Source organism: Pogonomyrmex barbatus, unplaced genomic scaffold (assembly GCF_055798465.1).
Source record: "Pogonomyrmex barbatus isolate J1 unplaced genomic scaffold, ASM5579846v1 scaffold17, whole genome shotgun sequence".
Lineage (NCBI taxonomy): Eukaryota > Metazoa > Arthropoda > Insecta > Hymenoptera > Formicidae > Pogonomyrmex > Pogonomyrmex barbatus.
The window spans coordinates 3,023,686-3,039,368 of NW_028297113.1; the positions used below are offsets into that span (position 1 = coordinate 3,023,686).

The following is a 15,683-nucleotide window of genomic DNA, read 5'->3' on the forward strand; positions in this document are numbered from 1 at the left end:
ATTCGAGTAACGAGAGAAATTGTGTTATATTGATCGCATATTGAAAATTAATCCGAAGAATAATAAAATAGGAAGAAACGGAATATTTAATGTCGTTTAATACGCGTGTGAAATATTTCGTATCTGCGAAATTGTTTCCATGCTTGTTTTCGAAATGTATGGCCGCGAATCGTATCGTCATTCGTGCGAGGAGATTCGAGCGAGAGCTCGATAAACAGAACAAAATGTTCCGCATGCTATTACCGATCGAAACGCGATCGTGTCAAATATCCAAAGATATCAAACGTGATTATTTCCCAACTAGCTGCTATCGGATCGATTAATTAACTCCTGTGATTAATGATAATTCCATTAATTGTATCGAAGCGAATATTTCGTGGAATTTATTCATCTCACGGAATCAAATCAGAAGGGAATGGAAATTATAAATTATTATTTTATTGTGATATTTATAACAATCGAGCAATAACAATCTCTTCAACGATTCGATAGATTCGAATGTATCTCGTAACGCGTTTTGAATGTTTTGCTGTGAACGCAATTTGCTCATCACGTTTGAAATAAAAACAATACACGAGTCAAGTGATTTAAATAAGCCTTTATATTTATATTTATCAATCACGTAATATAAATTCAGCATTTGTATGATTCGTTGAAACCTTCCAATATTTCGTTGTGCTGATTTGTAAGATTCGCACATGTGTGTGTGTGTGTGTGTGTGTGTGTGTGTGTGGGGGGGGGGGTGCGGATATGTATGCTAAGTCAGCATATCATTTCAAGAAAAATAGTAAACTATTAAGAGTTCTGTATTTTCAATAGTTCTATAAATTTTTATAAGTTTAAATAAATAATTCTGGCCATTAAAGCATAAAAATGCCACGTTCACACAGTGTCTCACTTTGTCCAGCGCGAGTTCTATTGATATTTATCATCCTATTTCAAAAGATTTACAGTTCCACATAAATTGTAGAAAGAATTCTAGTGAAAAAGATCGTTTTTTTAATTTTTAAATGATTTTTATCATCTAAAAAAGAGGTCCATTCGGAAATATGCATGAAACATTACCAATTTCCGACAATTCTGTCAGTTCCAACTCGCAGTTCTCGGTATAGAGACAAATTTTGCATCGTTTTATTAGCTGTAGGATTGTAAAATGCATTAATCATATTTTTAATTTCAGATTTTAATGCTAAAGTGTTGACTTCGATATGCAAATTATCACTCCATTCCCGTCAAGATAATAGAATGATAATAAAAAAATCTTTAAAATTGAAGTCATGAAGTAATAATTTTGCATCTTTAAGATTGAAATTTTCAACAGGCGCGCCCTTTAACGCAATATAAAACGCATTTTAGACGGAATTCGTATTTAATGATTATAAATACGGGTCGTATTGTAGCGCTCGTTGAGATTTGTTACGGAAGATAAGATCGATATAAGATTCGACTCCACACATCTCCGCTACTTCTCGCAACACCCGTTGACCCGGTCTCATCAATGTAATTTATATAGATATATAGAACGGAGAGTGTCGACACATACACACGACACATACATACACCACACACACGCACACACACACGCACAAACGCGCGGAGCAGAATTTATCTCCGTGGCGCACGCAACCTCCTCGGAAATCTTTCGTGACTTTTACGTAAGAGCCGAGATTGCGTAACGAGAGATTCGCATCATGTACATGTTTTGGGCAATGTGGCAACGCGTAAAAGTGCGAACGACAAAACAAACGGATCTCATGTAGACGGGAATTACGGCCGTGCTCCGCGAGTGCCAAACTCGCGGGAAAATTACGCGAGACATGCGGAGATGACGCGGGTAAATCGGAAAGAACGAAAATGTGCTCTTGGAGGCAAGCGGCGGCTTTTTGACGGCCGACGGTGAAGGACGATACCTTCGTCTCCGATTTCGACGTTTTCGAGGGGGGCTTTCTCAGGGGGGAGAGAGACCGGAATGACGGCTCGTGCGATGCGTAAAGATGTACCGTGGCGTACGGTACAGAAATAGTTGGACGTAGCGGACCCACAAGACCGCCTGCTGTTCACTTCCGAACGGACGGACGAACGGACGAATCGCATACGGCACGTACATGTACATATCTTCCGCTTGCGGAACCGCGGCAACGGCGGTGATAATTATAAACACGAGACACGTCGGCCGGGCGGCCGACAAAAGGAAATTCCTACGTTCCCATTTTATCCCACGAGACTTTCCTTCCCGGGGCGCGCATTGTCGCGCGGGACGCGCCGCTAATACGAGTTAATAAATCGTCTCGCATGAATCACCGTCATCTTCCCGAAGATGCGTGTCTTTTGCTCTTAACGTATGCCGGCGGATTTAATCACTCGTGTCGAAGAACGACACTTGGAAACTTCAGTGAGAACAATCCTTAATTACTCGTATGCACAGTGCACGCATAATTTTCAAGGAATAAAAATTTATTATTTTAATTTTTTTAATTAAAAAAATAAAATTTAATATGAAAAGAATATATATTGATTCGCTTTTTATTTAATTAAATCTCGTTTCTTATTTTCTGCGTATTTAAATTAAGTTTATTATATCATTATTATTCCAACAGATAAGCTTTTTTTCTTACAAAACGTACTTACGTACTGAAAAACCTTAAGCAAGATTCAAATTCACGATGAGATGTTTGGACAATTATGAAATAAATATTTGGATGATTAAGGCTTAATAAGATAATAAAAGCTCGTATCACATTAACGTATTCGATCGATCTCGCGTGAGACATCGAGAAAATGGCATTTTAACAATAATAAAATAATTTGTTTACTGCGGCGCGGATGGAGCGCGCTGTGCTGGCTAGCATAATTTCGGTGATGTGGTCGCGTGGCACAATGAGCATACATACGGTAATGCGATGTACATATTGGTGCTACAATAACGGGCGGGCGACAATGGCCACGACGCAAATATAGTAATCGTCCAATTATAATGTGATGCCGGCGGGAGGATGTAAATTCGAAATTCTTCCCCGCGGACATCAATTGCAGTCAGATTGCGTCGCCCACGCGAGGCGATTTAAACTGATTTAGGATAAACCGTATTGCGTGGGAGAGGGAGGAATATTCCCACGGAAATGTGCGGTCTGTCCTACCGCGAGTAGGGTCGTAAATCAGCTCTATACCCATCACGTTCCTTTACGCGTTGCACCCCGCGTGTAACACACGTGCCAAATTATATTCGCCGCTCAGCACTCGCCGTGGGATTTCACGATTTTGCCAATTCAAGCGGAGCTTCCTATCATTCCTCCTCGCAGTCCCGATTTCACGTGATCCAGTTTTATCGCGAATTACGAGCGGGAAAATTAATTCCAACGTAGGAAGATTTCGCCCTACCAGATGATTAACATCTTCCCCATCTCGCATTAACATCTTCCCCATCTCGCATTAATATGACATAATGAGCGTATGAGCCATATAAAATTAAGCTACATTCATAGGTAATGCGTGCAGTATATCAGACGTAATGAATCGCCATGTTAAAGCTAATACAATTAAATAAAATAAGTTAAATTGCATTAAATTAATAAAATTAATTAATAAAAAATAAATCGAAAAGCCGATATGCCAAACTTATATTTAGGAAAATCTATCGTAATCAAATTATTAGAACGGAGATACTATAGATATAAGAAGAAGAGACGATGTTCCAAGTAACCATTGCTGAAACATATGAAATAACTAATCTTTCGGTTAGACGCGTTTACGCTCGTGAGAATGACATGTTTTGTCGGCGACATCTTATTTAAACTCTTTATTATAAAGTTCCGCGAAGAAGCTACCATTTATTCGATGATTTACCTTCGGTAAACGAATGAAAAATGGGTGATGTACGTGCACTATTCATACTCATTCCCTAATCATACTCAAAAATTGTTCCTAAAAAATTAATCTTAATCAAGACAAATATTCTTGTATAAGCAAGAATATTATAATCTTCTTAAAAAATTTTCTCTTGATTTGATTGAATTTGTATCGACGCAAGTATTACTTTTGCTTAACTCAAGACTAAAATTATATGAAGATTATATTTTCGCATACATATATATATATATATATATATATATATATATATATATATATATGAGAATATCTACCTGTGCGAAGCTGGCACCGCCATCACTAAAAAAAAAAGTTCGGACCTATGCCATAATTAAGTGCTAATTCAAGAATATCTATATTTGCATCGAATTCAATCAAATCTAAAATTTTGCTAAAATTATAACACCCCTGTTTATATGTAAGAATATCTCGATTTAAGACTAATTTCTTTTCTGTGCACGAACCTGCGACGTCCTGCATTCGTGCGATATGTACGTTATCCGTCGCGACCTTCCTGCTTATCTTCAATGCCACCCCATTCGCGAGCCGCACAGATCGAATCTCTCTCACCACGGGGTGTCGACGCGCGATGGGCCAAAATTAGCAGGTGCAGCGCCCCGACATAATTTTATGCCGACAATGTTTCTCCTCAAGGACACCGCTGACTGACCGGAAATTACGGAAGTTAAGCCGCAATTAAAATTACATCTAACGTCAGCTTTGAATTAGCAACTGCCCGTTTTCTCTTGTTATTAATGTCAGGCGACTACCGCGAGTCTTTTAATAACTCAGCCATTCGTTATGTTTTCGATTCGCAACGGTGATTAAAGGTGTGAATTCTGATATCAGCGGCGCAGCAGGAAAGTTAAGAAAGTTAGGCCCTGCGCACAATGGAGGAAATATTAAAAACAGGAATAAATATTAAATCTTGGAAATGACTGTTTGATGAATATTGGTGTCCATTGTGGATTACGTTTAATCTTTATTCCGAATTTTCATTATCAAAATTTATTAATATTCATTCCTAATAATGTTTCTTCCATTGTGCGCGGACCTTACGATTTTAGACTGGCGAGGAGCTTAAAGTTCCTGAGGCTCGAGATAGATTCCGAACTATTCAAGCACGGCGATACATATATCGTCTAAGAAAATCCAGAAGCGACGGTTGGCACGCGAACGTGACCTTGTTTTCGATGTAGATAGAGCTCTTCTAGCTCCTAGGGCCCTTTCTTATCCGATAGATAGAGAGATAGTATCTAAACACAGTCGTTGAACGCAATTTGTGGACGGATATTGTGGTCATCGCTCAGCTTTAACCATTATCATCGATCGTCCCACAGTCGCATCTCCTGATCGAAATCTCGACGACAAGGAATCGAAACATCTATTAAAAAGTTCGTACTATTCCGAACGAAAAATACGGCTGCAATAATAGAGACTCTCGGTTTCTTATCTTTCTTTTCTTCTTCTTCTCTCTCTCTCTCTCTCTCTCTCTCTCTCAACTTTTTTTTTTAGTGACGCGTTTTGAGACATTACGTGGTTAATATTTTAATGTAAAATACTATCCATCATTCCTACGACGCAGAATCCACTGCGATTTTTGTCGCTCCAGACCGGATTAATTAACCTTTAATTTCACGAAAGGTATGACGCCACTCCACCGAGCAGGATCTTATTTTAGAATTTGCGACGCTTTATCCGGCACGCAAAGTGAGACTTATGAATAATTTAGCGATTGTATTATTCATGAGCAGGAAAGCAATAATAAATTGCATCGCAATTGCAATTGTACGCACAACTCGATATAACGAGACGGATTTATTACGTTATTAACTCTTTCGGGATTTTTCGGGGCAGTCGTTAGTGTCACCATTGTTCCCTGTTAAAACGAGATTAAAAAGCGTTATTACAGCGTGCACGCGCAATTACACGAGGGAAAGAGCGCCTTTAAGCCATTAGGATGCAGCCGTTCACCTCGGAGAGGAACAAAAAATTGAAGTTAATAGACCGGTTCTTTTGGAACAAACGGACTGCAAAGGGCTTTAACAGAATGGTCGAAAACTCTCTCCGTTGATATTGTCCGTCCGCGTTGAGCCGATCAATTTGCAGTTTGCCCTTTTTCTGAATACGAATTCATCCGCGTGTGTTATTTCAAAACCTAGTCCAACCCCTGCGTAAACGCTACGTGAAAATCATCGCGATACACGCAGCGTCGCGTGTATATATCGCGTGTAAGGGAGGTCTCTTCACGGCGCACGATTTTAAATCCGCAGATACGGGGGACGGCCTGTGAATTAGGGATAGCCGATTTTTTTCAAAAGAATTGATTCTTTTTGGAATCGAAGATTTAAAAGTCGATTCGTCAAAAAAGTCAAAGGATCGATCATCAAATATTAATTTTTCTATCTAATTTTATGAAACGTTAAATATTATTTGAAATAACTACACAATTTTTTTATAACGATATATTTTTATATAAATATAAAACAAATTCAATATTTATTGTATGTTTATTACTTTCGATAAATATTCATATATATATATATATATATTGCATATGGTATTGCATATTTTATATGCATTATTGCGATTTTTTTTAATTTAACGTAAACGAAAAAAGATAGACTCTTAAAATAGATACAAATGTAGCTTAAAGCTTAAAGCCTATTCAACCTTGCACAGATGCTGTGTATGAAAAATCAATCAATATATCTAGTATAATTATATTTATATTTTATAAAATCGATCTTTGATCTCAAAAATCAATTCGCTGAATTAATCAAAGCTGCAAATTAAAAAAAACCGAGAATCGGGTTCAAAAGAATTAATTCTTTAGAGATCAATTCAAAATGAAACTCGCCTATCCCTGCTATAGAATATGCACTATGGACCGTGTCTGCTAAATTATCAAGCTCTAAATGCGAGAGATAATAGTTTTTCTCCCGATTGTCGCGGTCAGATCTAATATACAAACGCAAGATTGGCGAGTTGGCCGTGGTCTTAAATTCGAATTGCCGTGGAAGATAATTGCGTGCGCTCGCGACAGGTTTACGTAACTCGTTCTGGCGCTTATTTTGTTATGCGCTATTGTAACAAATGCTGTTTACGATTGTCGTGCAGCGTCGTTATAGCGATGAGGAACGCGCCGTTTTACTGTGTTTTACCGGCCACTAAATAATCTATTTCTCTCACATTTGCACGCGCTAAGCCGCGGGGAAGTGTGCGAGCGCTAACGTCTATGCTCGTGTGTGTTCTTAGAGACGAGACGAGACGAGACGAGACATCGTGCATCCACGGACCTAAAACCCGAAATAAACCGCAGCTGGAGCTGCCTTGATCGCTCCCTTTGCCGGGAGGCACAACAACGCTTTTATTGATCTATCGTCCGCCAATTTCATCATCGCGCCGAGATATTCGAAAAATTTCGCTCGTGAACGCTCGTCGCTCGCGATAACTGCACTGTAAATGTCTGGCATTAATCATTCGCGTCTTAAGTTAGTTAATCATCTTCACTAGGGCGGGAAGGCGAGCTGGCGCAAACGTGGGAAAAACGAATGAGGATAATGAAAATTCCACGGCGAATTCGGAATTCACCCTTCTCTCTCCGGCGGAAATTTCGACCGAGCATAAAGAATTACGTCTCGATAGATGCTAATGCATAATAATAGAGTTAACGTAATATTGTATTTACCATAAATTATCGAACGCATGGTACAAATATATCGTGATTTACGACCCGATAGTTAAGCGGCAAGTCAGCTCGAGGTATTATATTTCACAGCCAAGCGATTCTCGGCACCGCTAGGCAAGTTAATTTAATCTTAAAAGAGCGCGTAAATCACGTGACATATCTATTGTTGCGCTGATTGAGAATGAGAAAGAGAGAGAGAGAGAGAGAGAGAGAGAGAGAGAGAGCGATATACAATGCGTTGTAATTCGCTTACATTTAATAGCCTCGGCTGACATGCCAGAAGGCTGACTTTCGGCTTTATTCAACTCGCTGTTCTTAAGGGAATTGTGTCAAACTATTTTATCACGATCCTCTGTTTCTACGATTTTTAAAAGATTATAGGAGTCTCTGCTCTAACGTGGTTATAAAGATAAATAACTTTAACGAAGGAATCTCCGCGAGGTAAGGAACCCAATTAAAAGCTCGAATTTGACAAACGTTTGCGTCGCGATTTTCGCGGGGCGGAAAAGCGGAAGGCGCGCTGAAATATCAAAGCCAATTAGATCCCGATGAATCGAGTGGACCGTGGGTTTTAATTGCTCGAAGCCCAACGAGAGCGCGCGCGGCGAAGCCGCGACGCGTTGCGGCTTCGCTTATTTTATCGTCAAAACGTGTCGTCGGCGGTCGGTAATTTTTAACTTTCGGTGCACCGGGCAGATAGGATTCATTCGACCGCGTTCGTCGCTTATCAAAATTTGACCGGGACACATGTCGTTGCCGTCCGACGAGCGATTCGAACAAAACCGGGAGGTATGGTATTTAGTGCGGCGAACAGGTGATATGACAACGCTTCGACAGCCGTTTTCGTCGTTAATGCAACGCGACATCGCGAAGAATAAACGATGCGTTGAATTTATCAGGTGTCCCCTATCGTTATTTCTTTCTCTCTATCTCTCTCTCTCTCTTTCACCTCGTCCCTTCCCCGTTCTCCTCCGTCCCGTCATCGGAATATGCAATTATGAGTTTTGGTCCCGCTTTAATCGGTCCGTTTGGAAAATCTCCATGCGTTTTAGTTTAAAGGCAGAATTACGACCGGCGAGAGCGACTGGCACGCGGCATAGAACAGAAAGCGAGGACGACATGCGTTTCGCGAAACGTTCCCCGGAAGAGAGGAGAAGTCCATTATCTTTCTCATAACGTAGCTCGGCACGTGTGTAAGAAAAGCAGCTCCTCGTTAAGGAGCGACTGCAAAGGAATCGACACGCTTGCGCGGCACGCTAATGAGGAAATTAAAAGCGAGCGTGGAGCTAGGAGAAAAGAAAAAGAAGGAAAAACGCATACCCAGCCACTCGCGATTCTAGCTCGACGAGCTAGAAAAAAAGGAGCAGGACGTTTCAGATTCGGACGGAAGCGGCTGAGAACAGTAACTCGCACGTTCCACCGATGCTTTTGACCGGCACACGCACGCACGCACGCACGCACGCACGCACGCACGCACACGCACACACACGCACGTACGTACGCGAGATGTTATTTGCAGCCACGAGGTAAGCGTTTTCCGGTCCTCTCGAATGATTGATCGTTTTCACCGTTATACATCTCCTTCCGTCTCCCTCTCATATTCCGTTTCTCAACATTTTCGCCCTTCAATTCGCCCCGCATTGTAATTCCGTTCCCTCTCCTCCCTCCTCGTTTCTCAGCGCTCTCGCAATCATCCGTTTGCCCCTCTTAATTCACGTGTTAATTAAATTACCCGCGAGTCACGCGTTGCACGATATTAATTATATTTCCCTACGTTCCGCGCGGGACGACAAACAGTCCGTTTCTCTCGAAAGGGATTTTTCCCTCCCGTGCAACGTGGACGCGATCGGGATCTTTAAGCTAATTAACAACCCACGTGTCGGACCTCTCCCGCATAAATTTTCTCCTCGCACTTGGAGAGTCTCTTTCTCTCTCTCTCTCTCTCTCTCTCTCTCTCTCTCTCTCTCTCTCTCTCTCTCTCTCTCTCTCTCTCTCTCTCTCTCTCTCTCTCACCTGCTCCGTACATACGATCTGTCGACTACTATTCTTATCGGGCCTGCACTCGCTTCCCGCGCGCACGAACCGATTACTATCTCGGATGGCTATTTTTGCTTTTTGCACAATTCCGCAACTCGAGCGGGATATTTTCGGAAGTAGCGCCGCGCGACACATTGTGTCCAGCTGCAATGTTTTATCTTGGCGCTATCGTGCACGACACGACACGACGACGGTGTTCGAACTAGAGACACGCGATCCGAATGAGTAACCTGGCAAGACAAACCCCGGGGATACGCCGTAGATATTCCGAATACACGTGTAAGGACGCGGGATCGCGATCCGACGAAAAGGCAATGCATTATGCACGAATCCTTCATAATCGACAACGTTACAATATGATTTATAAGGATTATAAGGCTGTCGGGGGAGGGGGAGGGGACATCCTATGTCGATCCTACTCGAGAAGAATTGAAATTCGTAGGCGGGTGTATATAATTCCCACGCAAGCCGGAATTTCGCGATTTTTGTTTTGAAGAAAAATCGAGAAACGAATACTTCTCTCATGAACACATAAGATACGCTTGCTTTAAATTATACTTGCTAATTATGGAATTAATATTGAAATATATTCGATGTAACGTTTTATAAATGGTCTTTGATCGTCAATCATGAAAACGTACGGAAAGAATACTCTTTACTTTTATTGAAGTATCTAAAAATTTGGTTAGATATAGACTTAAAAATAATTGTGTAAGATCATCAAGATATTTATACAATTTCAAATTGTTTGCCAGAATATAAAAAAATATCATCATGTTTAACCATTTTACAACATAATTTTAATAGCCCAATAACATTATTTTCAGATCTATATTTGGTTAAACTTTTAGCAACAAAGCCATTCTTTTACTTATTTCTTTATTTCTTTATTTTCTTTTAATGATGTAAGCTAAAATTGTTTTAAGATATATACTTATGCAATATCAGATAGAATATAGAGGAATTTTAGAGCGCTTTCTCTCGATATGTTATATATAATAACAGAATAATTAAAAACCGGTTTAAATAAATATGCGTAATCTAATTCTGATTGACACTAAGCAATTCGCTACATATATCATTTCATGTGTTAATCTAAGAAACGTTTACTTTTTAATTTACGTTAAACGTTTCTCGCGCATTTGATTAGGCACTTAAACAGGCGCGATCTAAAATAAAAATCATGCGGGAGGTGCGAAAACGCGTGATGCTATAACGTATTTAGCAGACAAACTAGCCTATGTATGTGTTTGCAATTGTCGTGGGACTGGAAAAGCCTTCGATTGGCTTTAGGTCGATGTCGGCCGCCGTTACAAAACGAGGAACGATAAAAAAAAAAGTACGGGGGACGATTTTAAAGCACAACTTTACGGTCGATCACATGGCGGCGAATTAAATTATTCCGCTCCACATTTTTCTTTCAGTCACAAGGCGTTCTCGTGTGCGTTCTCTTTCTCCTTCTCTCTCTCTCTCTCTCTCTTTTTCTCCTCTTTCTTGTCTTTCTCGTTTGGCTGCAGAAAAGTCCGATAGCTACGCAAACAGTTTAATACCTGATTGCTTTCCGCTCTGCGTGCGAGACGTCTGCCTCGGGGAGCTTTAGCAAAATATATTATTCAAAGGTACCCATGTCATAATCGCTCGTTTCTCAAAATACTCGTCTCCGGTATAGGGCGCAAAATCGCGGTTGAATTATTACCGCGATAAGTCCCTCTATCGCATATAAATGATTGTCACGTGCTACAATGGGATTATCGCGCGAAACAGGATTTCCCGTTTTCCCGCGCGACGAGCGCGATTAGCACGAAAAGAAAATGAAGAATGTAATATTCATAATTTTACGCGGACAAAAGATATCGCGGTATAAAATTTTTAATATATTTACCGTAGAAAGAGAAACGCGTATAAATGTCGCATGTCGCCGAGGTTAACAAGTCGTTTAAATAATACCTGCATACTGCCAGAATAAAATTACAGGTTACTCTGCGATGTCGCAACTTGGGAAAAAAAAAAAAAAAAAAAAAAATAGTGAAACACAACTTTCTTTTTACTAGTAGGTACTATTTGGACACGACGCAGAACGCGATTGCGACATTCCGACGGCATGCGAAAAATATATAACTGGCTTTCGTGAAATGAACAAGTTCGTAACCTTGTTAAATTCGCATGTAAAATCTGTACGGAAAGCGACGGCAGTGAGAACGTTGTACTCACCTCCTCATCGGAGAGCGGCTCCTCGTAATCCGAAAGCGTGTTCTTGAAGACGAAAATGCAATCGGACGGATCGAGCTGACGCGTGTTACCAAATTGCGTTTGTCCATCGGACTTTGTCGGTGCGGTCATCTCCACCATGTCGAGAGCCGTGTTCGTCAACGGGGATGTCCACTTGAATCTGATAATCCCTACGACTCGAGACGATGATTCGGGAAAACGTAAAAAGCCACGGGAAACTGAAAAAGAAAAATGAAGAAAATCACTTAGCGCTTTCAATATTCCGACGATTATTCCTTATTAATCCGTTAAATGCTACGAAACGATCGAGATCAATCTCTCGAGATATGCGTAATATAGGATTCGCTTCAAGTGAACGAGCGCGAATGAACAATTTGTTCGCCGATACTTGCGGCACAGTCAGTTTTACACTCGCCGAAGCAAGTTCATTCGTATTTATTCGCGCTTGTTTGGATTGAATTTTAAGAAAGTTTTAGCGTTTTGATCAAATATAAGACCAACTTACAATACAAATACGAAAATTAATTACATCAGCAATGTGTTAAAAAAATTTTTATTAACTTTTACTGTAAATGTTTTCAAGATATTTGATTTTAAATATCTTATCACAGATATATATATATATATATATATATATATAAAACTTTAGATATTTTCTTTAATTTAAGACATTTGTATACGTAGAGAGCAAAAATAAATTACATAGACAAAAAACTAAAAACTTTTAGTTTATAATTATAAGATAAATTTTTAAACTTTTGGAAAAGTTTCACATAAATTTATTGTGGATTTTATATGAGAAATTTGTGTGTGTGTGTGTGTGTGTGTGAGAGAGAGAGAGAGAACTAAAGCAAGAATATTTATCAAATGCATATATTACATTTCAATGAGACTGTCAGTGTCAAATTTAAAATGCTTCATAATTTTTTATGAAGTTGAAATATTTCAAAACAAATTGGATTGTTATATAACATATAAAAACTTTATAATACATATATAATATGTAAAAAGCAATAATTTTGTAAAAAAAACATTTATTATTTATTTTAAATACGTAAATAATATATATGGCGTGAGATCACGTTATATCAATCTATCATATTTATATTTTGATGAGATATAAACGTCTTATAACTTTTATTGTTCATTAAAAAAACTTAATAACATATAAGCATAAATTAACAATAATAATAAAGTTAAAAATAATAATTATACAGAATGATATTTGCTAAGTTAAATATGATTAATATTATTCTTGTATTATTATTTGGAATATTTTAAACAATTTTAAAATAAACTACAATGAAACTAAAGAATAATACTAAAATCTCTTAAAAAAAAATTTTTATTCGAAAAAGTTAGTAACAGACTGCGGATGGCTAGTTTCACCTTATATGAAAGATCGTGCACCAAAGCGGGAAGATCGGATATCCGGAATAATTTGTAAAAGTATGATTTATTCACCATGTAGTATACAATCAACGGTCAAGGAGAGCGGTATGGCTGTCGCTAATTTCAGCTATCTAAGTACAGAGCGGTTCGCGCACGACACAATGGAAATCTTCTCGCGGAATCAACGGAAATCTTCTTACGTGATAGTTTGTTTCAAATTATGATTTTGGTCGGTATTACTTCGTGTACACTTCACCTCTCACGGCAGCCATAACGAATTTTGATTACGGATACGCGAAGACGGAACGGAGAACGCAATCGAACGATTTCTAAAGATCCGTATTGATCGGGAGCGAGAAGCGAACTCGCGTCGTGCGCGACGAACAATGCTCATTGGTCCTGATTTCGAGGAATAACGTAGAGGTGAGCCGCGTCGCGGGTTTCACAGAGCATATGTTTATCGCATGCACCCCCCATGCCATGATACGTGATCTATATTTACAATTAGCTTACATATAACGGGCGATCCGCGGGATGAATACAAAGGAATAACAGAAATTTCACTTTATTCTATTCCCAATACAGACAAATGTACGAATTGTGTGGAATCTTAAACGAGTATTATAAAACCTCTTCATCTCTTTGTAGCAAACATGGCATTTTTAGTACGTGCGTGAAAAAAACGAACTTTTACTGAAGTATCTAAAAATTCAGCCAAACATAGAATTGAAAATAACTTTGGATCGTCACAAAATAATATTACATAGAACGCTTGAGTATGATGATAATACTGCAAAAATTTTTGAAATTCTAGCAACCAATTTAAACATCCTATTTTAACAGTTTAACGAAATTATTTTCAGATTTCAAATTTCCGACCAAATTTTTAGATCCTTCTACAAAACTATTCTTTCCGTGTAGAATATTACTTAATCGAGATCCACGGCATGTTCAACATGTCAAGGATGAAAAGAAAACGCGGGTTAAAGATTACAACAGATTACAACCATCTTTTTATTTTCAAATTATATTCCCGGGGGACAGATCTATCTATCCCATATTTTTATTCTTAACTTACGTTACCCGGGAGAATGGATCTTATTCCCATCTTTTTATATGCAAGGGAGAGACCCCGGGGATGGATCTACTCCAGTATAGATACCGAAGGAGGAAAAAAAACGCAGGTTGTGAGGATTATAACAGATATTACAGGGATGTAATAGTGACATTCGAGCTCGAGTCTGGCTACCGCGCGCAAAACACGGAGGATTCGTCATTTTTGCAATGTCGCTCGCCAGAATACCCTTACGCCCATGAATATGCATCGCGTCCGTGCACCGCGCGATACATCACGACTACGCGGTCGCGTTTAGCGCACTGCCAACGACAGCTTACCCCGACCCTCCCTCCTCCATCTCCGTCCACCTCGCTGTTACCTCCTCGCCGCCCGCGATTAATCATCACGCCTCAATATCAAAGCGTGACGGCGGCGCGATTTTATTTCGCTCGGCGACGGAAAACGCGATTAATCATTAGCGGCGAGAGGGCGAGAGCAAGACTCGGAATCGGCTAGCCCGATCGATGTTCTCGGCGCGAGCTTGTTGACGTGGGCGCGAATGACGTTTCATTCATACGTGCCGAGTGCACGTGTCAACGCGCGCGAGCACATGGCAGCGAAAGGAGTGGAGGGGGAAGAGCAGTTCGCATGAAGAACGAACAGGAGGGGAACGGAAAGCTGCGATACGGTACGCCTGCGGCGAAGCTCGTTTCACGCAAGCCGATCAGGGTTGAGAGAACGACGCGTCGATAACGGCCGCCCGTGAATCACGATTCGCATTCGTGTGGCCACGCGTGTGTGCACGCTACCCTTTTCCTTCGTCGCGCGGAGGAGGGACACGCAGCACGCATGCGGTGCGAGGAAGGCCGCAGCAGCTTTTCGAAGCTGTCCTCGTCGTGGGCCGAATTTCCGGGAATTCGAAAGATACGCCGGATGCGCATGGCGAGAAAATTCAGAAATGATTATCTTTCGTGGTCGAATAAAGAGATACTTACGTTCGTTGACGCGAAAACGAGGCTCCTGACTCAGCGACTCGTGAACGAGGTTATGGAATAAATCGGAATACGCGAGAACCGCTGTGAAATTCCGTCTCGGTACGATCGGAAGCAAACGAGTCGACGCGGATGTGTCGTGACGCTTGTGACAGACGAAACGAACCGTTAACACCTTCACCGAAATTCGCAGTTTCAGAATTGTCATATCCACGTTACGCGACATATATCTCAACACGCCGCGAGCTACGAGATACAAACCAGCCGCGAGCCATTAAACCGGCAATCTTTCATGATGGCGACACCTGTTAGAAAAATTGATATGCACGAAAATATGATCACCGAGATGTTATTAAAGACGGCCGGTCAACAAATTTTCATGATTATCAAGTGAACCTAGCGGGCCCGAAGATAATTGAAG

General features: G+C 40.2%; 1 protein-coding gene across 3 annotated transcripts in view; it reads right to left on the reverse strand.

Moving 5' to 3' along the window:
• Nucleotides 1-15,516, reverse strand: part of LOC105429363 (pseudouridylate synthase RPUSD2) — a 158,351-nt gene extending 142,835 nt beyond the window's left edge. The window contains exons 1-2 of one of the 3 annotated variants that reach the window (XM_089074626.1): nucleotides 15,266-15,516; nucleotides 11,804-12,039 (exon numbers count right to left, since the gene is read on the reverse strand). In XM_089074626.1, coding sequence (XP_088930752.1) covers nucleotides 11,804-12,039; nucleotides 15,266-15,488 — 459 coding nt within the window. In that variant the 5' untranslated portion in view covers nucleotides 15,489-15,516. Of the gene's footprint in view, nucleotides 1-11,803; nucleotides 12,040-13,210; nucleotides 13,608-15,265 lie in introns of those variants that run through there. The other 2 variants (XM_089074628.1, XM_089074629.1) reach the window with 2 other exon arrangements.
• Nucleotides 15,517-15,683: the final 167 nt, after the last annotated feature.